The 27,857-nt window shown below is 59.6% G+C and overlaps 1 protein-coding gene across 3 annotated transcripts in view; it reads right to left on the reverse strand.

Moving 5' to 3' along the window:
• ACOT7 (acyl-CoA thioesterase 7) overlaps positions 1 to 25,670 on the reverse strand; it is a 61,573-nt gene extending 35,903 nt beyond the window's left edge. Inside the window, exon 1 of one of the 3 annotated variants that reach the window (XM_028511563.2) lies at positions 25,218 to 25,670. In XM_028511563.2, coding sequence (XP_028367364.1) covers positions 25,218 to 25,354 — 137 coding nt within the window. In that variant the 5' untranslated portion in view covers positions 25,355 to 25,670. Of the gene's footprint in view, positions 1 to 1,325; positions 1,361 to 18,853; positions 19,116 to 25,217 lie in introns of those variants that run through there. The other 2 variants (XM_036025249.1, XM_036025250.1) reach the window with 2 other exon arrangements.
• Positions 25,671 to 27,857: the final 2,187 nt, after the last annotated feature.

Consider the following 27,857-nt stretch of genomic DNA (forward strand, 5'->3'; position numbering starts at 1 on the left):
CGCAGCAGGGAGGCAGTCGAGCTGGGAGGCCTCGGGCGGGCGAGCTGCCCACACCCTCCTCCCTCCCTGTCCTCGTCTGTACAGCGAGCGTGTGCTCACCAGCCCCACCCTCCCCCTTTCCTAAGAATGCGGCCACCCTGCTGCACCAAGGGGCCGGGAGGCGCGCTTCTCAGAAACGAGCAGCGACACCCGGGCGGCCGTGGCCCATGCCCAGAGGCCACCCCTTCGGCCCGGGAAAGACGGACTCGGCCGAGGAAATGGCAGCCCACTGAGGCGCCCGGCTGCCCGCCCCGCTGGCCGGCTCCTCCGACGTTCACCCACGAACACATGTGAGCCCGTGGGTGCGAGACTGGACGTGAGGCCTGAACCCACGAAGCTCCGAGAAGAGAAAGGGCAGGAAGCTCCGTGACCCCAGCCTTGGCGGCGATTTCTCTGGGTCTGACACCAAGCAACAGGCGACAGAAGCAAACACGCACACGCACACGCACGCACACGCGCACACACACGCGCGCGCACACGCACACGCGCACGCACGCACACGTGCACACACACGCGCGCACACACGTGCACACACGCACACACACACACGCACACGCACGCACACGCACACACACGCACACACGCACACACGCACGCACGCACGCACACACACACACACACACGCACACACACACACGCACGCACACACACGCGCGCGCACACGCACACACACACGCACGCACACACGCACACGCACACGCACACACACGCGTGCGTGCACACACACGCGCGCACACACGCGCGCGCGCACACACACACGCACGCACGCACACACGCACGCGCACACACACACACGCACACACGCACACGCACGCGCGGGGCGGCTCCCCGAGAGGCGTCTGCAGAGCGTGCACGTGGCGAGTGGTGAATATCCAAAACACATCAAGGACTCGACCCCCCTCCAAACAATCCGATTTACAATGGGCAGAGAGACCGACAGGGTCCGGCCAGCTGCCCAGCCCCCAGACCGCCCACAACCCCGTCGGGCCGGTCTCCCGGGCATCCCGGCTCACTGGGCAGCCCTGGGCGGCATCGACACCCTCCCGCCGCGCGCACACGACGGGCACCGGCCCCAGCCGCCCTGGCCGGCGGTCACAGGGACCCTCCGGGACCGGGGAGCAGCCCGGCCTCTACCTGACCCGCTGTCCCTGCTCTCACCCCGGAACTCCGAGGCACCGCCCGGAAGAACAGGAACTAACCCCTCCCTTGCCCCCACCCCACCCCTCGCTTTTTCTTCCACATACCCCCTCCTGCCTCGCCCTGGGCTGCCCCCGGTCCAGACTCACCAGGCCTGTAAGCGCAGCATCAGATAAAGGCACTTGGGTCAGGTCCTCCTGTTCTTCCTGCCTCTATTTCTCGCCCATTTCTAACGGAAACTAAACAGGCAAGTTTCCGAAAACCACACACACACACACACACACACACACACACGGCCACCGAGCACACAGCTGCATGTCACCCGCCATCGGGGAGACACAGACCGAACCCAGGGCAGGGCGGCGCGGGAGGCAGACGGGTGCAGCCACGCTGGAGAGACCGCGCCCCCTCGGGCACTTATCTGAAGGAAATGAAATCTGTCTCCAAGACACATCCCTCCCCCAGCCCAAGGAGGCCGCCCTGCCCACCCCCACCCGACCTCCACCTGCATCCACACGAGACAGCTCCCAGCCTTGAGCAAGCCCTGACCCGGCGTGGTGCGTGGGAGGGGCAACCGATCGATCGACGTTTCTCTCTCACATCGAAGTTTCTGCCCCTCTCTTTCTCCCTCCTCCCCTCTCTCTAAAAGTTAGGAAAATCTTTCGTAAAGACAGCAACGCACCAGGCCGTGGGGCAGGTGACTGCACCCAGGGCCAGGGTGGACAAAGGAGACCTGGGGACTGGGAGCGCCTGCTGGCCCTGAGAAGGGGACCAGCCCTGGGGTGGGGGTGGGGGACCTCCCCGAGGCACCCCGAAACCAGGGCACCCTGTTCGAATGACCCGGCGGTCTTCACAGTTTCTGCAGAGCAAGGGCGCCCCTGACCTCGCCTCTGCACGGCCATCGCCCCCTGGGCTGGCCGGCCCTCGGCCCCAGGGCCACCTGCGGGGGGCGGGGGGGCAGGGGGGCCCCCGGGGCCCCTCGACCCTCTCTGCTGGACACAGCACCTGGCGGTTCTGGAGTGGCAGGGGAGGAAAGATAGGGGACCGCCTGGGGACCAGGAGGAGCCACCCCGCTCCCTGCTGTGAGTTCTGTGTGCCCCGTCTCCGGCAGGTGCCCTGAGGGCCAGCCCTGCCCCCCTGCCCCCCCCCCGAGGTCCTCCTGTGGCCAAGCCAGTGGAGGCCCCACACTGAGCCTCTGGACTGAGTTGAACTGTGTCCCCCAGAGAGAGAGGTCCCGGCCCCAACCCCTGGTGCGGATGAACGTGACCTTATTTGGAAAGAGTGTCTTTGCCGGTGTGACCGCACTCGGGCGAGGCTGCCAGGGTGGACTCCGCTCCCACCAGACTGGGGCCCTCGGAGGAAGAGGGAGGCGCGGACACACGCAGGGAGGGGGGCCCCGGGACGACGGGCGGAGGCGGGCGTGGCGTGCCCCCGGTGCAGGGAGCACAGGGCGGCCAGCAGCCACCAGAAGCCGGACGGGGCTAGGAAGGAGCCTTGGAGGGAACACGGCCCGCCACACCTGGACTGTGAGACAGCACGCTTCTGCTGCTTTAAGCCGCCCAATTTGTGGCCATTTGTTACAGCGCCCCCAAATTCTGGCAGGCTGCACCCCTTGCCGTCCCTGCCCCAGGGGGGCCTGCTCCTCCCCCAGAGGCGGCAGTGAGCAGCTTGGGCAGGCGAGCCCCCCGAGGGTCCTGGCGGGCGTGGTGGCAGCTCCCCGGGGACGGCCCTGCCCACCCGCACAGCCCCCTCAGCGCAAGGCCAGCCCCTCTGCTCCTGACCCGGGCGGGGACGTCGGCGTGGCACTGAGCCACCGCCACCCAGTTCCACGGTGGCGAGGGGCGGGGCCTTGCTCCTCTGCCAGCGGAATCGGAAGCAGCCGCCCGAGGTGGCAGGTGGCAGCAGCAAGCACAGCCAGGTGTTGTGACAGGGCTTCCGCCTGCGCCCACAGCCGGGCCAACGCCCTGGGCCTGCTGCCAAGGTCCAGGCGGGCTCTCCCGGACGGACAGCGGGGGCAGCTCACGGGTCCTCTCCCTGCGGAGCTGGGCTCACATCGGAGAGGCAGCAACAGACCCTTCCTCTCTCCCAGGCGGCTGCAGGGGTGTCGCCCGGGGCGCAGCGCCTTGGCAGGGGCACCCAGGAGACGGGACCTGTACTTGGCTCTGAGGTTCAGGCAGGAGGAGGGGAAGGGGCTACCATTCCTGCCGGAAAGGAGCCGCAGGACCGAGAGGTTCCCAGCAGACAGTCTGGACCTCCAGGTCTGGAAGGCCAGGGTGAGGCGCGCAGGGATACCCACCTCTTTATGGGGGAAGGCGGCACCGCTCTCCCCTCCGGCCTGCTGCTCAGGAAGGTTCCAGCCAAGTCCCTTCAACCCCCAGGCCTCACCACACATGGGGGTGCAAGAGGTGGCTGGGCAGGAGAAAGCCCCCGGGGCCCCCCAAGGCCCCGGGGCAGGACGGGGCAGGACCGAAGGGACGCCCCCCCCCACACAGCCTGCCGAGCGGTACCCCCGTTCCCGGGAACTCGGGGCTCTGGGCTGCGGCCGGAAGCTCGGCGCACCCGCAGGAGACCCACCGGCCGACACAGGGAAGCGCCAGGACGGCGAGGCCAAAAACAGCAGCTGCTGCCCGGGGGTCGGGCCGGTGGGGGAGCGCCCGGCCTCGCTGCCCGCTCTTCTGGGCGTCCGAGATCGGGCCCTGCCGGGTCGCCTGAGGCCGGACTTCCTGTCCCGGCCTCGGCTAACCACCTCACATCCAGGGTCCGCCGGACGTGGGCCAGGCACGGGTGTCCCTGGCTGCAGGAAGCCGGCCACCTGACTGGACACGGGGCTGCCTCCCCCTCCACCCCCGGGCCCTTCAAAACACCCCCACACAGACCACCTGCCACAGTGGCCCCCACGCAAGGGACCGTGACGGGAGGTCTGGCTGGGCTGGGAAGCCACGGTGGCCGAGACAGCCCAGGTCCAGAGCGGCGAGGGGGGCGCCCCCCCCCCCCCACCAAACACCATGGCCACGTCCTGCCGGGCCTGGTCCAGTGGGGGGGACCTGGGCCTCCCGGGCCAACCAGGAAGAGACTGTGTGCTCACCTGAAGAGTCGACCAGACGTCAGTTGCCATGGAAACCCCAATTGCTAACCGATTACAAGAACAGGGACACCTACGAGCCCTCTGGTGCCTGAGCCCCGACAGCAAGGAGTCCCGGGGCCAGCAGCTGCCCCGGGCCCCGCCCCGGCAGTCTCTATGGCGGGGTCTCGGCCCAGGCCGGCCCCAGGGCCCCACGCCTGGACCTGCTGGACCTGCGCCGCGAGCCTCCCGGCCTACGGAGAGGCGGGCTCTCAGTGACACCTTGTCAGCCGCTGAGCCCCCGCGTCCTGCCCCAGGGACCTCACCCCAGGCCGCCTCCCCGAGCTCCAGGGGCAGGTGCCGCGGCACCAGCTGTCCTCCCCACTCAGGTGCTCCCACACCTCCCTGTCCCGGGGAGGCCTGCTCGTCTCCTTCCTGCCTCCACCTCTGCTGTCACAGGGATGAGGTGGCTCTGGCACAGGTGAGAGGTGGCTGAGTGTGTCACAACTACGGCTGTGCCCCAGTGCCACCCCACACAGGGCCCCTTGCCTGGGAAGCCTGCAGGAAGCAACGAGACCGAAAACCCCCAGCCCCTTCCCTGGGCGCAGGGTGGCCTCTGCCCACCGGGGGAAGCTGCGGCCGCCCACACGAACGCATCAGCTCGAAGGCCACCGAGCCCTTCCAAACCGCCTTGGCTCAGCTCCCAGGCACCGGCCCAGCTGGCTGGCGGGTAGGTCTGGCAGGAGCCGTCCGGAGGTAAGGTCAGGACGCCGCACCAACTATGCTGGGCGGACACAGCCTCTCCTGTCCCAGCGGACCCCTGGTCACCAGCCCGAGGATCCCTTAAACGGGGGCCCGTCACCACTGAGGGTGCAGCGCCCTCGCCCTCCCACCTGCACCCAGAAAGACTAGGGGACCCCAGGGCGAGCGACACCACAGCACTGTATGCCACAGGGAGGCTGGGGCCACCCAACTCGACCCCAGACCTGGACAGGCCCACCAGGGTGGGGGCGGGGGTGGGGGGCCTGCCCTGGGCCCTGGCAGTCCGGGATGCTTACAGCCCAGGAGCCAGGCAGGGGAGCGGGCGCTCAAGGGGCAGGGGGGCTGCTGACCACACCCCAGATGTCTATCTACCTGGGGAGAACTCAGGGCTGAAAACCTTCCCCAAAAGCCTCCCCGTCCGCCGCAGCCTTACAGGGGTCCTGTCCTGGCCAGGAAGGCAGAGAGTCCTCAGCCGGCCCCTGGGTGCTTGACCCTGAGGACACGGGACCCCCCGTTCTTTGGCAGCCCCCGGGGCCACCTGCTCTCTGCGGTGAGTCAAAGGGGAGAGCGAGTGGGCGGAGGCCCGCACCCCACGTACCCTGCGCCCTGGGCCCCCTCAGGTCAGCTGGGTGCTCAGGACCCATGGGCACTGGCAGGGCTGGGGCAGCGGCCCTCCCCTTCCTCCTGCCCCCACCCAGTGCTGCTTCCACAGGCCATGCCGGGCACGGGCCATCCCAATGGCTCTGGTGTCCCCCACGAGGGCCGCAGGCTGGGGCTGCTCAAACCCAGCCAGCACCTTCAGGGACAGATAAGGCCCCCAAGGCCATAGGGCACCCCAGGGCCAAGTATCTGGCCACCCCGGCTCTTCCCACCCTGGTGCACCCACCAGAGCGCCCCCCCCACGGCCACCCCAGAGCTTGCCCACAGCTCACCTGCGGACCAACCTCCAGGACAGGCCTTGCAGGAGCGTGAACATCCTCTCTCTCGTCCCTCCAATGCCATGGCCAGGGGCCTCAGTTCGGAAGTGGTGCCCTTTGGACTCCGCCCCTCCCCGTGCGTGCACACCACACCAAGAATGCCCCGGCTCCTCTCCCCCCTGGCATGCCTGGCACCACTACGCCCTGGGGAGGGAGTGCCCCTCTGTCACACCCAGCACTGCCTGTCCCTGCATGTTTTGTTTTTTTAACCCTAACCCAAGGGTGTGCTGATTCCTTTTGGACAGACACAGAGGAAGGTGGGGATGAGTGTGGGGAGACAGAGGGGAGGAGAGAGAGAGAGAGAGAGAGCGAGCGCACGCACACAACACTGACAGGTTGCCCCTGTATGCGCCCCGCCTGGGGATCAACCACACGCCCTATGTTTGGTGCACAGGACGGCGCTCCAGCCAACTGGGCCACCCGGCCAGGGCCGCCCTGACCTTTTAAAATCCCTAAAAATCACAGGAAACACACCCACCGCAGAGACGAGGACTCGGAGGCTGCCGGGCGGCACGGCCGCCGCAGCTGTGGGCTGACTGCGCACAGCGCTCATACCCGCTCTCACCCGCTGCTGCTGCTGCTGCGCGCCTCGGGCTCGTCACCCAGGCCAGCGGCTTCCTATTTTGTTTTTGTTGTTTCAATTAGATTTTATTTCTTTACTTTTAGACAGAGTAGAAAGGGAAGGAGAAAGAGAGAGAAACATCCATGTGCGGTTGCCTCTCGAGCGCCCCTGCTAGAGCCCTGGCCTGCAACCCAGGCACGTGCCCTGGGAATCGAACTGGCGACCCTTCAGTTTGCAGCCTGAGCTCAGTCCACGGAGCCACGCCAGCCAGGGCTACGGTTCCTGTTCTGTGGTGGGCAAAGCCCAGGGCCCGGAGCGCTCACAGGAACAGCCCCAGCCTGGCGGGAGTCGTCTCGCTCCGGGTCCTCCGGCGAGGAGGGCTGCAAGGGGAGCGGCAGGAGGGGCAGGCGCTGTCCTGATTGGAGCTGACCGTTCTGCGACACACTGGCAAGGGCGTCTGGGAACCGCCCAAGGCCGGGAGACGCCACGGCTCTCCTCCCTCCGCATGCCCACACGACCCCAGAAGGCAGGGAGGCTGAGCCTGGGTTGTCAAGGACACCAGCCCCGCGGCAGGGGCCGGCAGGAAGTGGTGAGACAGGCACCTCGAGTCCCAAAGACCAGCCGGCTCACTGAGCCGTGGGCACGGGGGAGAGGACGGAGGGGCGCTGACTCCCTTTTCCTAGGACCGGAGCCGACTGTGCCCCCACGGCAGCCCCTCCCGGGCAGGAGGAAGCCGGGGACCCAACCCTTTTAAATGGGAGAGAGACCTGAGCAGGTCCTTCACTGCACGAGAGGACACGTGCACAGGTGACGAAATGGCCAGCGTCGTTACACGTCAGAAAAGCACGAACGAAAGCCACCGGGCATCCCTCTGCGCGCCTGAGGATGCCTGGGAGTCAGGGGCAGGAGGGTACCACTCGCCGGCAGGACACGGGGGGACGGGGGCGCTCCCCGCCGCCGCTGCGGAGGACGCGCTGGCCGCCACCCACACCGACCGCGCCCCCGGCACCTGCCCGTGCTCGCCCGCACACGCCCGTGTCCTCACAGAGCCTGGCACACTGACCCTTGAACTCTGCCGACCCGCCCTGCAGTCGGCAGTGCCGGCACACTGACGGGGGCTCAGACCGGTGTCCCCGCCACAGCCCACAACGCCGCCAGCGCCCGCACACAGGTGACCGGACGGGCGGCCACCCATGCGGACGGGGGCCCCGCTCGGCCACAGAAAGGGACTGACGGACAATCACACAGCAGCGTGGACGCAGGAGGAAGAAGACCCCTCCAAAGGGCTCTCCTCCAGAGAAGGGCCGCGCCGGGAGGAAAGGAGGGGCCGGACAGCGGCAGGGAGCTCCCGCGTCCATAGATGCCGCAGACGCAGCCTCGTGCACGCAGACAGAGCGCAGCTGCTCGGGAGCCTGGGCTGAGGAGACGGGGCGGGGGTGGGGGGTGGGGGGGCCCTGGGGCGCAGGAAGGCACTCTCCCAGCGGGGGCTGCCCGAACTCCGATGACGGGGATGGCCGCACAGGTGCGCTCGTAGGTCCCAGTGACCCGATGACTCACGTTAAGCGCAAGCAGCCACAGGAACGACACCTTGGGAGAGCTGCTTAGGTAGATAAACACCCCCCGCCCCCCCCACCTCACCGTTGTCGCCTGCAGACAGCCTCACATTGTTGGCTCTGGGACAGTTACTGGAACTCAGCCCATTCCTCCGAGAAGCGGCAGCAACTGCAAGGAAGTCCCCCAGCGGCGAGCCGGTCCCCGTGCAGGAAGTCAGGGGCCCAGGCTCCCCAGCCGCCAGCACTGTGGCCAAGGCCCCAGGTAGGGCGGAGGGAGGCTGTCAGACTGCACTGCTCCCAGGGAGCAACAGGCGCGCCCCCACCCAGGGCCCGACCTGCCCACGGGGCCAGGCGCCACGCGGCACTGAGCCAAGGCCCCTTGCACCCACGAGACGGGCAGTGGGGCCCCCGGTGTGCAGACAAGCACGGGTCCTGCGTACATCAGAGAGCAACCGAGGCACAGGCCGAGGGCAAAGGTACACACACGCACACAGCCACACCCAGTGGCACCTGCACGGGCTCCCGACTCCCCTGGTGTTAAGGAAGACACCCCCGGAGACACGGGCCTGAAGGTCTGTGGAAGGACGGCGGGCCCTACTGTGACGGGGCCAAGGAGCGGGGAGAGGGGCCCTCCAGCCTCGCCAACGTCCTGGGCACCGAGCAGCCCGCCCTGCCCAGCCGCACCGGTGGGTGCCCCCAGGAGGCAGTGTGGGTGTCCCAGGGCCAGCCGGCCCAGGGGGCAAGGTCTGGGCCCCAGCCGTGCCTCTGTGGCTCCTGCCACGTGTACCTGAGTCAGCCGCGGCCCCTGTAGGGAGGAGGCCGGGGGCGGGGCTGACAGACCCCGGCCGTCACCTCTGGCACCGTCTCCCACGCTCCCTGCATCCAGGAAGGGCCCCGGGGTGGCTGAGCTCCTGGGCCCGGCCAGGCGAAGGGGCCAACCCTGACGCTGCTCAGAGTCAACACAAGCCTCAGAACACGAGAAAACGTTCACAAAACACATAGCTGATTATAAAAAAAAAAACTGGCATCCAAAACCCACAAAGATCTCGTAAAACTCCACGATAACAAACAACTCAGGACACGAGTGGGCAGGCGGCGCTCGCTCGCTCGCTCGCGCTCTCTCTGGAGCACGCCCGCGCCTTTCCCCACCCTCTTCGCTCCCCAAGGTCCCCACTCTCTCTCTCTGGAGGCCCCCCACACCGTCCCCCGCTTGCCCCACCACTGCTCCCTAACCCCCGGGAGCCCTTCCTTCACCTCCGGAACCTGCTCCCGAGCCCACACGGCCCAGCTGGCTCACTCCTTCTGCCTCCGAGACTTTCTAGAGAAACTTCTGTGTGTATTTGAGTCTTGGCTCTGAATTTGTCCTTTGCCAAACTCAAGCACCGAGGCTGCTGACCCAGGGTCTGACGGCACGCTGGTGCGGTTTCGCCACAAGCCATGACTGTGGTGTCGTGACTTGGGTTGTCTTAGTGCGTCCACCCGGGACCTCCCCGGAGACCCAGGCCCGAGCCCGCGCTGGGCACCAGCAGGGCCCACCACACCCCACCAGCTCCTCACAACCAGGGGACCAGGGTGCGCTTTCCTCGGAAATCCAGACCTCTCTGTTCTAACATAAAAGGCTGACTGTTTTTGAAGTTGCCTTTTTTTTTAAAGATTTATTTATTTATTTTTAAAGAGGGAAGGGAGGGAGAAAAAGAGAGAAACATCAATGTGCAGTTGCTGGGGGCCATGGCCTGCAACCCAGGCATGTGCCCTGGCTGGGAATCAAACCTGCAATGCTTTGGTTCGCAGCCTGCGCTCAATCCACTGAGCTATGCCAGCCAGGGCTAAAGTTGTTTTTTTTTTAAACCTTCAAGGACTTCCCGTCAAGATGGCAGTGTAAGCAGACATGGCTCACCTCCTTGCACAACCACATCAAAATTACAACTAAAATAGAGAAGAACCATCACTCAGAACCATCAGGAATCGAGTCGAATGGGAGTCTGACAACTACGGGATTAAAGAAACCACCTCCATCCAGACGGGTAGGAGGGGCACAGATGCGGCACAGGCTGGTCCCTCACTCATGTGTGGTGGGTAAATATTTGGGAGGGATATCTCAGGGGCAAGGAGTCCCAGCCCCATACTAGGCCCCCTGGCCCAGGGCTCCAGTGCCAGGAAGATAAGTCCCCACAACTTCTGGCCGCAAAAGCCAGCGGCAATTGAGTCAGTGGAAGAAAGTTTCGGAGCCCCAAGCAATTCCTCTTAAAGAACCCCCAACACACAGGCTGCCCTCCTCAGACTCCCTCCCTCTGAGCCCCAGCACCGGGTGGCAGCTGAAAAGGCACCCGTGGTGTGTACAGGGCGAGCTGAAACTCTGGCATCAAGGCGAGCAGAGGCCATTATCTCTTTTCCAAACCCTCCCCGCACCGAGCCGGCAAGCTGGTGCCATATCTGAGACCCCATCGGCCTGGCTAATGCTGTTGGACGCACCTTGCAGATCCCCAGAGACTCCGCCCCCTGCCCCCCAAGCTGCTGCTCCACATGAATGGCCAGTCTTGGCTCACGTTGCCCAACTTCCTAACCCTCTCCAACAAGCCGCAGCAGCCTCGTTGAGCCCCAGGCCTGGCACTAGCAGCAGCCATCTCAGACTGCTTTATAGCTCAGGCAGGGTGGCCCCAAGTGAAACACAGGTAGGGGCTGACCTTGGCCTCCACCATCCAGGAAACCAAGGGCCTGCACACCCAGTGGACAGCTACAGACCACGTCAGAGCCCCGCCACCTGCCCCTGCACTGCTGATCCTCCACGGAGGGCGGAGGTTGGTGGTCAGTGGTCACAGACAATCCTTGCAGCTGACTGGCCTGGGTGAATCCCTCGCACTGACCTGCCGACAGCAATCCAGGCTCACCTGTAAGGGGAGGGTGTACTCAGCCCACATGAAGGGTGCACCTCAAGTACCCAGTTTGGGTGATAGGGGAGGCTGGGTCACTGGGCCCTACAGGACACCAACTACATTAGGCCACACCACCAAGACATGGAGTCAAAGCAGCTCTACCTAATACACAGAAACAAACACAGGGAGGCTGCCAAAACAAGGAGACCAGGAAATATGGCCCAAATGGAAGACCAGATCAAAACTCCAGAAAAGGAACTAAACAAAATGAAGATAAGCAATCTATCAGATGCAGAGTTCAAAACACTGGCTGTAAGGATGCTCAAGGAACTCAGTGAGGACCTCAGCAGCGTAAAAAAATATCCAGTCAGAAACGAAGGATACACTAATTGAAATAAAGAACAATTTACAGGGAAACAACAGCAGAGTGGATAAAGCCAAGGATCAAATCAATGACACAGAACACAAGGAAGCAAAAAACAACCAATCAGAACAAGGAGAAAAGAGAACCCCAAGAATGAGGATAGTGTAAGCCCCCTCTAGGACAACTTCAAGACCTCCAGCGTTTGCATCATAGGGATGCCAGAAGGAGAAGAGAAAGAGCAAGTAATTGGATCTCTATTTGAAAAAATAATTTTAAACAAACCTCCCTAATTTGGTGAAGGAAACAGACATGTCGCAATCAAGATGGAAGCAAAGAGGCCCACTCCCAGACACATCATAATTAAAATGCCAATGGTAAAAGATAAAGAGAGAATCTTTTTTATTGCTTCAAAGACTTTATTTTTTAGAGAAAGGGGAGGGGAGGGAGAAAGAGAGGGACAGAAACATCAATGTGTGGTTGCCTCTCACACACCCCCCGACCCCACTGGGGACCTAGCCCCCAACCCAGGCATGTGCCCTGACTTGGAATCAAACCAGCGACCCTTTGGTTCACAGGCCAGCACTCAATACACTGAGCTACATCAGCCAGGGCTAAACAGGGAATCTTAAAAGCAGCAAGAGAAAAGAAGTTAGTTCCTTGCGGAGAAGTTCCCATAAGACTGTCAACTGATTTCTCAACAGGAACTTTGTAGGCTGGAAGGGATTGGCAGGAAATATTCCAGGTCATGAAAAGCAGGGACCTACAGCCAAGATGGCTCTACCCAGCAAAGCTGTCATTTAGAATGGAAGGGCAGATAAAGAGCTTCCCAGACAAGAAAAAAGTAAAGGAGTTCATCATCACTGAACCATTATTATATGAAATGTTAAAGGGACTTGTTTAAGAAAAAGAAGATCAAAACTATGAACAATAAAATGGCAAAAATACATATCTATCAACAATTGAATCTAAAAAACAAACTAAGCAAAAAAGAAGAACAGAGAGTGATGGACACGGAGAGGGTTTTGATAGTTGCCAGAGGGGAGGGGTGTGGGGGATGGGGGGAGGGGAGGGGATTGAGAAGCACAGTCAGTCCAGTCAGTCAGTCACAGAACGGCCCTGGGGTGTACAGTGCCGTGTGGGAAATGGAGCAGCCAGAGAACCCACGCGCACAACCCGTGGACGCAAACAGTGGTGGGGGATGGCCTGAGGGAGTGGGGGGGTGCTGGGTGGAGGGGGGCAACGGGGGAAAAATCGGGACAACTGTAACAGCAGAAGCAATAAAAAAATATGTATTTTTTAAATCCTTGAGATGGAGCTAAAGGTTAAGGGTTGAGAGAAACTGGGTTAAAGGTAACAGTCAGATAACTACGGACAGGAGAAAAAAAATAGGCGTTTTCAACTCTGGCTTTTCCACTGGGATTGCTTTCTCAGAGCCCGAACGCAGCCTTTGGCTGGATAAACGAGAGTCTGGACTCCTTCGGCTCCAAAGGGGGGGAGTGTAGCATCCAGCACACGCCAGAACCAATATCGGAGACTTTCAGGGTATCAAAGATGTTACTTAATTGGCCAAGTTTAACCTGCGCAGGGGCGAACTCTCAAAGTGTCCAGCGACACAGTGCCCACAAGGAGCTGCAAACGAGAGCCGCGCCGAGCGCTTACAACTACGTTCTTATATAGGGGCGGGCAAGCAAGCGTTATACAGAAGCAGACGTGGCAGTTAGCAATTCGCTTACAGAGACCGCTCGAGGGAATTTCAAACCAAGCATTCTTGCATAAGACAGGAAGGCAGGCTGTTTGTTCATTAACCTAGTCATCTCCTGGCTCTAGCTAGCTGGTTTTCTATTTTCTCATTAAAAACTACAAAGCATTGCTTATCTAGCCCATCCAGGGGAGAGCGTCTGCTAGACACGGGATGTTTGCTTAACTGCCCTGTGTCTCCCTTATCATTTCCTTTTAGCTACAATGTGGTTCTTGTCCATTAGAGGAAATTCAGTTCTTAATTTCCTTATTCCCAACAGGGAGGGGCACTTCCGCCCCCGGCTGGATCTCAGGTATTCCCAGGTGACAAGACTCTTTGTGGCGGTGTCAGAGGGCATCCCTCACAACAGGCAGGAGCAACGTAGAAAAAAAAAAAAAGAAGAAAATGGGCAAAAGATCTGCACAGACTCCGCCTGGAGAAGACGCCCCCCTGCCCCGGGGAGGGTCCCCGGGCAGCGGTGGGGCAGGTGGGAGTCACGCTCGCGCGGCCGAGTGGGAATCGCTGCCAGAGCGTGGAGCAGTCCCCCCCGGAGAGCCACCTGACGACTTGGCTGGGTGGGGACACTTCCAACCACGAATTTACGGGAGCCGCCGCATCGAGACCATCCTAGGGGCGGCTTCTGGCAAACCTGGCTTCTGGCGGGGCGGCCGGGGCGGCCTCCTTGTGCACAGTGTATCCGCCAGACTCGCCCAAACCCTGCAGGGCGCTGCTGGTGTTGGGAGAAGGTCCTGAAACGCAGCAGCTCAAGGGGCGGGGGGAGGCGGGGTGACTGTGTCAGGGAAATAGCCAGGTCAGAGGGACGCGCTGGTGTGCGCCCAGGATTCGACGTTTCAGCGCGGGGCGCCGCTGTGGACCGAGCCTCTCAGTTTGGAGCTTATGACGCGGTTCAGGGCTGATAACCCAAGACAGAGGAGACCCAGTTCTCGCCGCCTCTGTGCTGCTCTGGAAACTCCCCCGCCCCTTGGACACAGCAGAGGGCCACGCGAGTGCTGAGGGGGGGTGGCAATGGGAAGGGCCACGGGCCGCCTTGTGAGGAGGTGCCACCGTGACGGGGTCGGTGCGTTTTTTCGTGGTGCCTTCTCCAGTGGCCTTCGCAGTGCGGGGTGCTTTAGTGTCGGTGCTATATGATGAAATTAAAGAATCCTGCCCTGGCTGGCGTAGCTCAGTGGATTGAGCGCAGGCTGCGAACTAAAGTGTCGCAGGTTCGATTCCCAGTCAGGGCACATGCCTGGGTTGTAGGCCATGACCCCCAGCAACCACACATTGATGTTTCTCTCTCTCTCCCTCCCTTCCCTCTCTAAAAATAAATAAATAAAATCTTAAAAAAAAAAAGAATCCTTAATATTGGTGCTGGAGGTGGTCCACCGGGAGCTTCAACAGAGGAATGCGTACATTTAACATGTTAAACATACAAATTACGTAGCTGCCATCTGTATACATTTATGGTTGTCATCACTGTTAGTATTTTTAAGTGGTAATTCTGCAAAAATGCATAAGCTTTTTCAAGGACTTAAACACAGAAAAAAGCAGATAAATGTGGGTTTTCTTCCCACTTAGACACGAACTCACCTTTTTTTCTTTTTTAATCCTCACCCAAGGACATTTTTTCATTGCCCCCCCCCCCACTTTTTTTTAAAGAAAGGGGAAGGGAGAGAGAGGAACATTGAGGCAAGAGAGCAGCATCGACTGGTTGCCTCCTTTACATACCTGGACTGGGGCTCGAACCTGCAACCTAGGTAGGTGCCCTGACCGAGAATCAAACCTGCAACCTTCTGGTTACTGGGTGATGCTCCAACCAACTGTGCCACACCAGTCAAGGCCCAAACTCACATTAATGAGGCATTTTATTTATAATTAGCATATCTTCTTCCTATTAGTTTAAAATCATTATCTTACTTTTGCGATGAAAAATTAAAATGTATAATGTTAAAATATAAGACATGAAAGTATGTTTTCTTAAATTATTCTTCTTTTCACATAATTGTCTTATCTTTTAAAATCATGTAACATGACAAATATTTCTTAAAAGCTTATTGGAAGATGTCATCATTTTATCTGTGGGCCTAAAAATAAGCTTTCTTCTATAACACGGCTACTAGGACAGCTCCAGTAGTACTGTGTAGGTTTATGGTATCATATGCTTTTAATAGGCACAGAATCCAGATCGCATTTAAAAAAACTAATAATGACTTTAATGACACTATCAACCTGTACTTGGCAAATAAAAAGATATAAAATGGCACATGTGGGGGGAGGGGAGAGGGTGGAGGTAGAACAGAGTATGGGGAGATAAACTGCGACGGAAAAAATAAAATGAGATAAAGTGGCGTATCGGCTGACTTATCTTAAAAATATATACTGCTGCCCTGGCCAGGTAGGTGAGTTGGTTAGAGCACTGTCCCGATTCGCCAAGGTTCCGGGTTCAATCCTTGGTCAGGGCACATGCAAAAATCAACCAATGACTGCATCAGTAAGGGGAACAACAAATCAATGTTTCTCTCTATCTCTCTCAAATCAATAAAAAATAAATGTTTTTCAAAATTAAAATAAAATTTTGCTAATGTGAATATGCTTTGGGACAAAAAAATCCCCTTGAAAATTAGTTTGTATATTCTGCATTGATAATAACAGAAGTTTAAACCTGTCTGAGTGTCGACGGTCAGCAGAGAGCTGCAAATTCAAACCGCCACACCCCTCCCGGAGCTGCCGGACCCCAGGACTCGGATGAGAGCAGCGCCAGCGAGAGTGCGCAGTGGCACGGCAGGAGTCCTTCCCGCTGCCGGCCGGCCGGGGGCACCTGGGCAGTGCAGCCACTTCGGGAGACAGCCTGGCACCTTCCCACAAGACTAAACCTCCTCTCAGTTACTCCTATTGTACTCTATATTCCCTTAATTATAGCAAAACAAATGTAAAAAATTTAGTAGGTACATGGAAGCAATTACAGCAAAAATCAAGTGAAAAAAATTGTTATTGACCAAAGTCCCAACATCTCAGGAAAAAAACAGTCATCGTTGGGAATGGCTGAAACAAGAACAGCCGGGATGTGCTTCGGAGACCGGGGCCAAGCCGGCCACCAGAGGCTGGCTCGTGTCACCGCCTCGGAGAGCCTGGTGGCAGGAGGCGCATGGCCAGGGAGCCAGCCTGCCATGAAAGGAAGCACGGGATGACAATCAAACAGCTCCACACCAGCCCTGGCTGATGTGGCTCAGTGGACTGAGCACTGGCCTGTGAGTCTAAAGGTCGCTGGTTTGACTCCAAGTCAGGGTACTTGCCTCGGTCTCTCACCAGTCAATGTTTCTCTCCCTCTCTTCCTCCCTTACCCTCTTTCTAAAAATAAATAAATACAATATTCAAACGCCCGCACCCGAGTGAAAGCGAGCACTAGAACAGCAAAGACACACACAAAGAAGTGAGTGTGTCATTGACAAAACAGAGGCCACACACCCTTGAGCATGGGGATCAGTTACAAGGGTACAGTTTCCACCTGTTGGTGCCCAGAACGTAACAGAATACTCAGCCGGCTGAAGAGGAGGCCGCGGCGCAGAGCCTGGGGACTGACTTTTCAACCGGTGTATCTCCAGCGTGTCCCCTGCCAGTGGCCGGCCTGTGCCAAGACAAGACAGTCCAGGACGGACGGAGCCGGACAAATGGGAAACCACCCCCGTGCGTTCTCCAACCCCCTTGTATACTTCAATTTTTAAAAAGGAGACAAGAGGCCCTGGATGGCATAGCTCAGTGGATTGAGCGCTGGCCTGGGAACCAAAAGGTCGCCGGTTCAACTCCCATTCCAGGCATGCGAGAGGCAACCACACACTGATGTTTCTCTCCCTCTCTTTCTCCTTCCCTTCCCCTCTGTCTAAAAATAAAAGGCACATAAACATATTTTATAGAAAGACAGTAATAACCAGCGCAGCTGAGGGTGTGGGGAAACTGGGAGGCCCTCGTGCTGCGTGCGGGGCGGGGAGGGGAAGGGCGCAGCCTCTTCCGAGAGCGGTCCGACTGGACGATGCCGACCTGGGCCGGTCTCGGTGGGGCATCAGCCTCAGGCCCGTGACTCCTCCAGCGGAAGGTTTTACACTAGCCCTGCCTGTGGTTCCTGTGCACCTAGGTCAACAAACCTTGTGGGGGGGGGGGGATTTTTTAAATTTTTTAAATTTTATGTATTTATTTTTAGAGAGGGAAGGGAGGGAGAGAGAGAAACAGAGAAAGAGAGAGAGAGAAAGAAACATCAACGTGCAGTTGCTGGGGGCCGTAGCCTGCAACCCAGGCATGTGCCCTGACTGGGAATCGAACCTGCGATGCTTTGGTTCGCAGCCCGAGCTCAATCCACTGACCTATGCCAGCCAGGTGGAAAAAAAATTTTTTAAGATTTTATTTATTTAGCTTTAGAGAGAAGGGAAGGGAAGGGGAAAAAAAACATCAACGTGTGGTCGCCTCTCACATGCTCCCCACTGGGGACCTGGCCCGCAACCCAGGCATGTGCCCTCACCGGGAATTGAACCGGTGACCCTCTGGTTCTCAGGCCAGCACCCAATCCACCGAGCCACACCAGCCAGGGCATAAATTTTAAAAAAAAAAATTTTTTTCAATTCTAGAAAAAGGAAAGAAAGAAACTGTAAAACCGTCATTCTCAAGAGCCTTTGAGGTCTTACTCCTCGTCATATATCACCAGTTTGACTCAGATAAACATGAACATTCTCTCCAGTTTGGATGTTTCTCATCTTGACCCTGAATTACCACACAACCCAGCAATTTCATTCCTGCGTAAACTGTTTGTTCTTTTTTTTTTTTTTTTCCTTCTCACACCAACCAAGTCTCTGGGCCTCCGTCACCAGCTGGGTGTCCCACAATTCACTGCGGTTTTGACCCGGAGGGGCCCCAAGTCAGCACAGACCCCACACGACTGCCCCCGCCTGGATGGCAGTCAGGAATCCCGGAGCACCTGCGCTTCTGCCGACGCAGGTGTCCGTCTGGGGTGTCCCCCCAGCGGCCCCTCCTCGGGCAGGACGGTTCCCGGGGGCCATCACCGCGGCGGCGGGCACGGCGGCGCCCCCTCCGTCCCGCTGGGGCAGGACACGGAGACGGCGCAGGGAGAGCTCCGCGGCTGCTGCTCCCCGGAGTCGCGCGTCCTGGTTGCCAGGAAACGCCGTGTAACACTGACGCAGGATGGATGGCGAACGGAGACAGGCAGCAGCAGGAGGGAGACACGCCGCACCCAGTGACTCGGCAGCGCCGGGCCAGCGCCGGGGGCCCCAGCGTCACAAAACCCCCATGGTAACGGGAGGGGGTCAGCCCTTGAAGGTCCCCGTCTCGGCCGGCCCCGCGCGCTCTGGGAAGGAAAGCCTCAGACACCGGGCTTTCATCCTGAGGCCCGACAGGCTGGAAAGGCCCACAGAGCCCAAAGGAAGGAGCCCATTAACACCTCTGGGTGCTCACAGGCACCACCTTTACCCGTCAATCAGTACGTAGCTGCTCCACCCCCATCCGGCCGCCCGGATCTGCGCTCGGAACAAAGGCCCCGGAGGTGCTCGCCACCCCGGCCTTTGCCGGCCGGCACTTCCACCGCCCTTACCCTAGTGGCCCTGAACGTTTGCACCTCCCCCCACTCCCACCCCCGCGCCCGCTCCGCCCCGCCCCCCGCCGCCTCGGCCGAGTCTAAGAGAATGTACCACCAATAAACCCTGATTGCAAGGCGAATAGCTTTGCTGATCTGTAATTCTTTTACGACAGTGGCAAGAAGACCCAGGCCTCTCCTGGAAACACTACCTTCCAGAGACAATGTGTCCAGACTTGCTTCTGGCAGCCGGAACAGGAGCCCACCATCTCCGGGGTGACCCGGTGCAGCTCCCGAGTCCAAAACAGTTCCGGGCAGGGGCCTGCCCACCCGCGAGCCCAGGGAGGCAGAGAACGCGGGCCAGCAGCCTCATCCAGAGGGGCCAGCCTGTTCCCAGCTCCCAGTTCACAGCACAAGGCTCGGCAGCCCCACTCCAGTCCCGGCCGCGGGGCCTCCCTACTGGAACGTGGCAGGTCTCCTCCCCCAACGTCCTCCCCAGCAAGCCAGGAGGAATTCTTCATCCAGAGTCGCCTGGTCACAGCCCTGCCCTCTCTCTCCTAAGCAAATGAGAGAGGAAGCCAGCAGACCTGAAGCCAGTCGGTGAGTGTATGGAGGAAATGGGCAGGGCTGTGAGCAACACCCACCAAGGCTTCCCAAGCCAGGCCCAGGCACCTCCCCTCCACGGGGCTTCTGTGGAATGCAAGCGCAGCCTGAGGCTCCACCTGCATCCCTCCCCCCTCCCCCGCCACGGTCTCCTAAACACAAGGCCAGCCCCCACGGGCCAAAGTGCAGGACCAGGCTGCCTCCCCCACCCAGGCTCCTTTGTTTTAGAGACCTGGCCTGATTTCAGACACTGACCCTTTGAGGCCCTTGTTTTTTCTCTTCCCACCTTGACGTCCCCACTCTTATGTTCAAAGCAGAATCTGGGGCCCAGCGCAGGCTCCGGCCCCCAGGATCCCACCGAGTGGCCCCAGGTGAGCTGTGCAATTTCCAGACCCAGATAAGCCTCCAAGTTTCCTGGTGTTGACTGCAGAGGGGCACCGCAGCCGGCCATCGTAAGAAGCACAAGGGTGGGCCCAGCCGCAGCCCTGGTGTTGGACAGGCTGCGACAACGGGAGGCAGCAGGCCTCGGGCGTTTAGGACAAGGCCCCGGGGCTGGAAGGGCTTCCCACAGCAGGGGTCAGGAGGGCTGGGAGGCAGCCTGCATTCCCGGGCTCCTCCACAGCAGGGCCGGAGAAGAGGGGGCCACTCGCAGCCCCCCACTCCAGACAGTGGCTCTCCCGCGCCTGCAGGAGCTGAGGCAGCCGCTGTGTGGGGGGTCCCGGAGCTGACTTCCTTTCATTCTCTAATTGTGGAAAACATCAGAAGTTGACCAAGGGTAGAAGAAAAAAGGAAATGACTCCCCAGGCCCCACCAAAGAACCCCAAGCCACCGACTCTGCCCCCACCCGCTCCCCCACTCCACATGCGTTTCGAGGGAAACATCAGACACCACAGCTTGGCATCCCCAAATGTCCCAGCCTTCCCTCTATAGCCCAGGCGGCCAACGCAAGGCCGGGGGGCTGAATCCGGCTGGAACCTTGTTTCTACACAGTCCTCAAAGGACATCGGGCCCTTTGAAGGCAACCACGAGGCTGATGTGGCCTGCCCCCCCCCCCCCCACCACCATGAAAATGAGTTTGGCACCCCAGCGCTAAAAGATAAGGACTCCTTTTAAAACCAGAACCACGGAACAATTACCCCACCTGAAATACCATACGAATCCCTACAAATCCCGTAATATCATGAACTATCATGGGACTAGTCAAGGTCCCCCAAATACCTAGCAAACACTTCAAAATCTGCATTTGGGGGGAGGGGGGTATAAGGGGACTAATGGGAAAAAATATATAATATTTTTAAAAATAAAGATTAAAAATAAAAATAACGATTTTTAAAAGTAAAGATTTAAAAAGGTTTTGTTGACTTTCTCCTGAAGTATAATATGCATGTAGAAAATCTGTATTTGTAACAAGCTTCCTCAATTATTCAGCCGTAAGTATCCAAGGGTCAAGGGTAGAGTGACCACGGAGGGTGACTGTATAATTTATCCAGCTCCCCAGGACACCTCTGGGAGTTAAGGAAACAGCCAAGTGGACAGGAGACATATAGTGCGGTCACCCTGGCTCGACCCCACCTGGAGAGGCCCCGCCCTCAGGAGAAAGCAGCCTGCGGCCAACGGAAACCTAGGAGCAGGTCAGCTGCGGTGCCAGGCCAAGGGTGGTGCCAGGGTGCTCGGCCCACTGACAGGGAGACCGGACAGTGGATGAGCACGGCCTCCCAACCACAGGCTCTCTGGGCTGCGGAGATGGGTTCTCACCAGGGGCCCCCACCTCCCAGTAGGAAGGGAGCCAGCGCTGCACATCAGTTTATGGAACGTTTCAGAATTCTGGCTGTGGATGTGGTTTCTGGGAATCAGGCTCCCCACCCCACAACGCACTAAAATTAGGTCCACAGCACTAACACTCCCTGGCACATCTACGAGATGCCACACACTTTTCTAGGCACTCACAGGACTGAGGCCCCTCACCTCAAGACACACCCTGGCAGGTCTGCCTCTAAAAGCACCCACAAGCAGCCCTGGCTGGTATGGCTCAGTGGATTGAGAGCTGGCCTGTGAACCAGGGAGTCGCAGGTTCAATTCCCAGTCAGGGCATATGCCTGGGTTGTAGACCAGGTCCCCAGTTGGGGGCACACGAGAGGCAACCACTCATTGTTTCTCCCTCTCTTTCTCCTTCCTTTCCCCTCTCTCTAAAAATACATAAATTAAATTAAAAAAAATAAAAAGCAAATTGAGCGTACCATTCATTACAGAAAATTTAAAAAAAAAAAAAAACACCGGCAAGCAAAGGATAACTTGCAGACCATACACATCTACCTACAAACACAGGATTCGGTGTCGCCTGCCCTGGGCCGTGTCCAGCCTGCCTCCGTCAGCTCCGTTGTCTGAGAGCTGACCTCGGTCCCCAGACGGTCCCCAGACAGCGCCCAACTTCTTAGGAAACCTTTGCCCCCGGAGACCTACCAGGAATTCCGGTTTTTAAATTCTTCCACATACTGCACTGGCCCATAAGGGAGGGGCCGGACACAGGAGGCTAGCTATGTTTACATTCAGATACATGTAAATGAACGCAGCTAAGAATTCCGTTTCTCCGAGTCTGGCCACATTTCAAGCTCTCGCTGGCTCCGTGAGGCCAGTGGCTGCCCTACTGGGCAGCACAGACAAGGAGCTCGCTGTGCAAAGTCCCAGCGCAGCCCGCTGCCCCGCCCACACCCTCCCGCCACCTGCGACCCGACACACCCTCAGCTCCGTCAGGACACACACTCAGGGGGCTCCATGCGTGTGGGCGAGAGCAGCGGGCCCGGGCACCCAGTCACCCGGGGGGAATGACCCTCCCGTTGCCTTCAGTCGCAGCCTCCTCGGCCAAGCCTTCACCCTCTGGGAGCCCCATGTCCCCCCACCCCCACCCCCGCCCCCGCCATAAAGGGACAGAGCGGGGACAAAGGCCACTGCGGGTCCTTCCGGGCCTGACGTTGTGAGCTCTACAGGAAAAATGTAACTGGCTAACTAAATGTTAATTAATATCACCTCAAAGGAACCAAAGGATAAATGCTCTCCTGAGGCTGCAAACGCTGTCCCCAGACCGGCGCCGGTCGGGCTGGACCCAAAGGAGGGAACAGTGCCACACAGTGGCGCGGCTGGCCAAAGTCCGGGCTCTCGCAGACAAAGGGCTCCCTCTGCCAGGCGCTCTGCCACAGCCTTTAACCCTCACAGCGACCCTGAGACCGGCACTACGGCTACCCCGGTTCACAGATGAGAAGCGGGGGGCCCAGGACGGTGAGGGAACATGCCCGAGGCGGCACACCTGCAAGAGGCAGAGCTGGGATTCAAACCCAGGCTACCGGCCGCCTGGGCCCGTGTCCCACTTCTGAGACAAAAAGAGTTCCCGTTTATTGACAGCGTGCCAGTGATCCTGCCAGGCATGGATGCACTTCTTTTCTTTAACACTTAGAGCAACGCACCAGAAAATGGGGCACAGCAGGGTCAGACGGGCAAAGTGCAGAGGGAGAATTCACGAGCAGGCCTGAGACTGCGAGGCTGGCTCTAACTCCTGCCTCGCCAGCCTGGGCAGCCCCTGTCCCTTGGGCAGCCCCTGTCCCTTCAGCGCCCCCTCCCACCCACAGAGCATGTGACCACTCGCAATCGTCTTTGGTGGTGGGGGTTTGGGCACCCCCTCCCCGCCGACCTGTGAAACCCCGTAAGGCCAGAACCAAATGTTCCAGGTCCCTTTCCCGAGGGGCTTTGCTCCTTGGAGGTGTCCAGTGAAACGTGTTAAATTCGTGGGCTTGGCTGTCCTGGGCCAGGAGGCTCCTCTTTCAACACAGGGTGTCAGCTCAGATGTCCTTAAAGGGCTCCCCGCCCTGACGTGTCCGCGCTCCCCAGGTCTGGGGTCACAAAGCGCACTCCTTCGGACCATGGCCCTCCCTCCTCTGGCAGTTGTGCTGGGCACCTGAGGCTCACCTCAGCCAGGTACGCTGCCCAAGATCCCACAGCCAGGCGGCCGCTCAGGGACGATATGCAACTACGAACGTGCAAGGAGCAGCTGCAAAGCACGGTGGGTACGCAGGTCTGTGCACACACAGATGTAGCTGAAACTCCCAACAGTCTATCTATCGCCTGTTAGAAGCCGGAGGGGATCTTATACTTATTTTTTAAATTGAACTTATTGAGGTAACATCAGTTAATAACATTACATAAATTACAAGTGGTTTTTTTTCCTTTTCGTTTGATATTTATTATTGTTTAAATTAAATGTATTGGGGTAACACTGGTTAATAACACTATGCAAGTTTCAGGTGAGAAGCTGGTTGTAAAAAGAGACAGTACATACAGACCTGCTGTGTATTATCCTGACGAGGTAAATAAAAGCCCAGCCTTCCACGAGCAGACTGAAGTCAGTGCCCTCTTCTGTGGGCGAGCCCGGTGGAAAGGACGTGGGGCCGGAAACAGAAGACCCGGGAGGGGCTGCCCTGCGGCTCTGGAGGCCAGACGACTCACAGACGCACTCACTGGGTTTCCTCCTCCCACGGCAGCGGCAACGGCCCGCGATCCCTGCCTCCTTCCCCGGGAAGGTGGGACACACCCAGTGAGGTGAGGGAGACACGAGCCCTTCCCGAAGGATGAACCTCAAGGTCACCCAGCCAATAGGAGGCAGAGCCTCATTCCAGGCCTGTCTCTCTCCAAATATCAGTTACTCCTGTTCCTTTTGCCCCAGGAACTCGGAGTGGGTGGGGTCAAGACAGCCACCCAGACCCTCACAAGGCAAACGGAGCAAGGCTCCCCCAAAGATTTCTTCTCCCCAGAAAAGCTAAAGCTGACCTTCAGGTCAGCAAAGACCCTGGACTAGGACAGAAAAGGGGGTGCAGTCAGGTCGCCCCGCTGATCCAGTGCTTACTCTTCCAGGGTGCGGTCGACATCCACGGGAAACTAATTTGACTTGGGCCTCAGCCAGGGTGATGTTGGAAGCCCAGACCTGCAGGACCGATTCCAGAACAGCAACCCGAAGCCGCTCTCACCCTTGGCGGTGCCTGAAGCAGGACAGGCCCTGGTCCAAGCCCCACCGCCCGTGCGCGGCCGCCCCGGCTCGTGCCCTTCCTCAGCCCACTATCAAACACCAGCGTGCCCGCTTCCGATTCTGCCCAAGGGAACGGAGAGGAAATAACCTTGAGGCTGCCCTCCGTCCTCCTGAGCGCAAAAAGACAGCTCCCGACCTCGCGCTGCCTCTGGGGGCCTCCCTCCACCCGGCTCCCCTGGAAGGCGGCACGGGTGGTCCGCTGAGAACGACCGTTTGCCCCCATTGTGAAAGATGCTTCCAGGCTCAATGGACCATTCCCTCTTCTTAGCAGTAAACTGTTAGCGAGGAGGGGCATTTCCTGTTCTTCCAGTTAGTTCTGGCTCCCCTCAAAACCAGTGCCGGTGCCCTAAGTAGGACTGAACAGCTGCAGCCCCCGCCCACTAGGGCACCCATCGAAGGGCTCGCGGAGCTCCAGACGCCGACCAGCGAGCTGGTTACTCGCGCCCCACTTCTCGGGAGATCCGCTTGGCTTTTCACCACGGCCCAGACAACAAGCCTGCACTAGGGGGTTCAGTGTGACTTGAGCTGGGGCTCCAGCATGCTCCGGCACCGGCGGGGCGGGGCTGGGCGGGGCGCGGGGGCTTCACTCCGACCTCCGCCCGGCAAAGGCGTCGCGCCGATAATCGCGCAAAGGGCCTGCGTGACCGCGGCGCCGGCCCCGGGATGCGCCAGAGGCCCGCGGGGAGGCGCGCTGGGAGGCCGCTGGCTCTGCGGCACCGGAGTCGCACCCGGCCGCTGGGGGTCAGGGGGTGGGGTGGGCGGGGTCCCGCGGCGAGCGGCGGGCGGCGGGCGGGGGGTAACTGACCCCGGACGCGAGCGGGGAGAACGCGGAGGTTGCTCGGGACAGGCCCGGGCGGTGCCTCGGCATCTCGGCCGCTCGCCGCGCCGTGCACCCCTCTTACCGGCAGATTTGGATGGCGGAAGGGGTATCCGCGGCGGGGCCTGACATGCTGGCGGCGGCGTTGGCGGCGGGCGGCTGAAGGAGAGGGCAGGTGCCTGGCAGGCCCGGCGCGGAATGAATGAGTCTGGGCGGCTCCATGGAGGGGGAGGGAGAAGGCGGGGTCACGGCGGTCGCGAGGCGGGGCGTGCGCTCGGACGGCGAATCGGACGCGTTCTCCTGCGCAAGTCCCGCCCTGCGCGCCCCGCCCCTCTAGGCCTCGGGGGCGACCTGCTCTGGCTGCCCGGCGTCGCTTCCAGAAGGTTCGGCGACTGTTGGGCGGCGCCGGCGGGGTGGGGTAGCGTGGGCTAGCCGAGCCACCACGCGTCGCGGTTTCACGGAGCGCCAATCGGGCGGGCGAGTCCGGACGCCGAGGCCCTGTGGCCGCTGGGCTGCAGAAAGGCCTGCGGGAGTGCGTGTCGCGGTCTCGCCGTCTAAAATCCGCCCGGAGAGGAAGTTGCAGGCGGTTTCCTGTGTATGAGCGTGCAGGGCCGAGCTGCTGTGTGGGTTCTGCAGGGAGGCACGTGGCTGCACAAAAGGGAAAGCCAGGATGTGTCAGGCCCCGCCGGTGCCTCTGCAGCAGCCGCCGCAGCAGCCGCGCGGAGCTGCGGAGTCGGGCTGGGCAGAAGCAAGGACGGGGGTCAGGCTACGCGGCCCGCTGCCAACACACCAGAGGGAGCCAGAGACCGTAGCAGCTCGGCCTGGATATTACTGCATCCTGGATTCTGTAATGAGAAAATGGTGCTGCGGAATTAATCACGTGTCCATGACTGTCTGTTGTTTATGAGGTTGCCCTGGATTCAAGGAGGGCCGAAGCGGGGGGCCCAATCCTCTGGCAAAACCATCATGAGTTATTTTTACCAAAGTGCGAATGGATTTCCATGCCCTGTGTCCTTACAGTCTGTCGCCTCCCCATTTCAGCTTTTTCTACTCGCTCAACCTGCCGGGCCTTCTCTACCCCTCTCTTTCAGCAAAACTTCTCAGACAGAGCTGCTCACGCATGCACACACCCGCTCTCCTCCTCCCTCCTCCCATTCCCTGGGACCACATTCCCGTCGGGGTTTTGTCTCTGCTGTTCAATGATCAAGGTCACGGACGCCTTCCACGTTGCTAAGCCCCGTACTGCATGTCCGAAGCCATCTTTCCTGACCTCTCACCACCATCCCTCTCTTCTCGGGACATCTATCCTTTGCCTTCCAGCCTCCTCACACACTTATTTTTCGGGCCACTCTGCCCACCCTCCTCTGCTGGTGCCTCCGGGGACTTGGGAGACGCAGCGGTGCTTGGACTCGGGGTCTCACCCTGGCCCACGACTTGGGTGAAGTCCCGTCCATTCAGTAAATGCCACATGTCTGCGGCCGGGACCTCTCCCCTAAACTCCACACTCCAGCCCTCCCTCCTGCCTGGGCCATGGCTCACTCGGCTGTGTGTAGGCACGGCTGTCTCGCCAGGCCCTCCTCCCGGCCAGACCGTGTTCCTCTCACAGTCTTCCCTCCCTGCTCAGTAAGTCACACTCCCTCCCTTGCCGTAGCTCCCGGGGCCTGGCTGTCCTCCCCGATGTCTCTCTTCCTCTCACACCCTCATGCGTCCTGTCCCGTCGGCAGCCCTGCAAGCAGTACGGCCCAGGATGGGGCCGCTTCTCCCTGGGGGATCGGGAATCGGCCCATGTCTGCCGTCATCTGCCGCTGTCCCCCTCGGCCCTGAGCTCCAACCCCTCTGACCCCCCGATAGTCCTTGAATGTGTGCAGCTGCTCTTCCCCAGGGACCCACCCCCTCAGCTCTTGGAGATGAAGAACTCCCCAGCACTCCCCAGTCCTCCTCGCTGGTGCCTTTTTCTCCTTAGCACTTAACGTCATTCGACACACCGTTCACTCTGTACCCGCCCACACTGGAACGTGTACTCCACCTGGGCACGATTTTCTTGCCTTCTTGTTCATTGCCGTTTCCCGAGTTCCTGGACGAGCGCTTAGCACGTCAGTGGTGCTCAGTAAACGTCCTACAGATGATTGGGGAGCTAGGGTTTACCAGCAGCAATTCATTTAGCAACAGATACTTCGTTTGCACACTATCTTCAGACTTAGAAGTACCACCCATACACTGTCGTCTTAAAAACTTAAATATATCATGTAAACAAGTTCTAACATTTATGGAAAGAAACCGAAGAAACCGCTGGCGCCGGTCGCCGGGGGGAAAGGACTGGGAGCGGGGGCCTCTGCTCTGCACTCGCGTGTGTTCGTGCTGTTCCCTCCAACCGCCCGCCTGTTAGCTCTTGGCGTCCACGTGGAGCAGCAGATAGGAAGCAACAGCGGCACCGTCCATCGTCACCACCTCTTTGGGAAATAGCTAAAAACGGTCCCTGAAGCTGAAAACGGCCATACCCTTTACCCAGCAGTTCTGCGTCTAGGTTTACGGCCTGTCTCCTGGGCCTCATATGCTCCAGAGGTTGCTTCGGAGCAACCCCGGAACAACCCCGACCGGAGATGATAACTCTGACACCATCAACGGTAGCCCGGGTCAGTCCTTCGCAGCAGGCTCATCAGCGGAGGGCCAAATGGCCAGATAATGTGCACTCAGTTACAACGGGGAAGAATCGCCATGCTGAGGA

The sequence above is a fragment of the Phyllostomus discolor genome, chromosome 5, assembly GCF_004126475.2.
Source record: "Phyllostomus discolor isolate MPI-MPIP mPhyDis1 chromosome 5, mPhyDis1.pri.v3, whole genome shotgun sequence".
NCBI lineage: Eukaryota > Metazoa > Chordata > Mammalia > Chiroptera > Phyllostomidae > Phyllostomus > Phyllostomus discolor.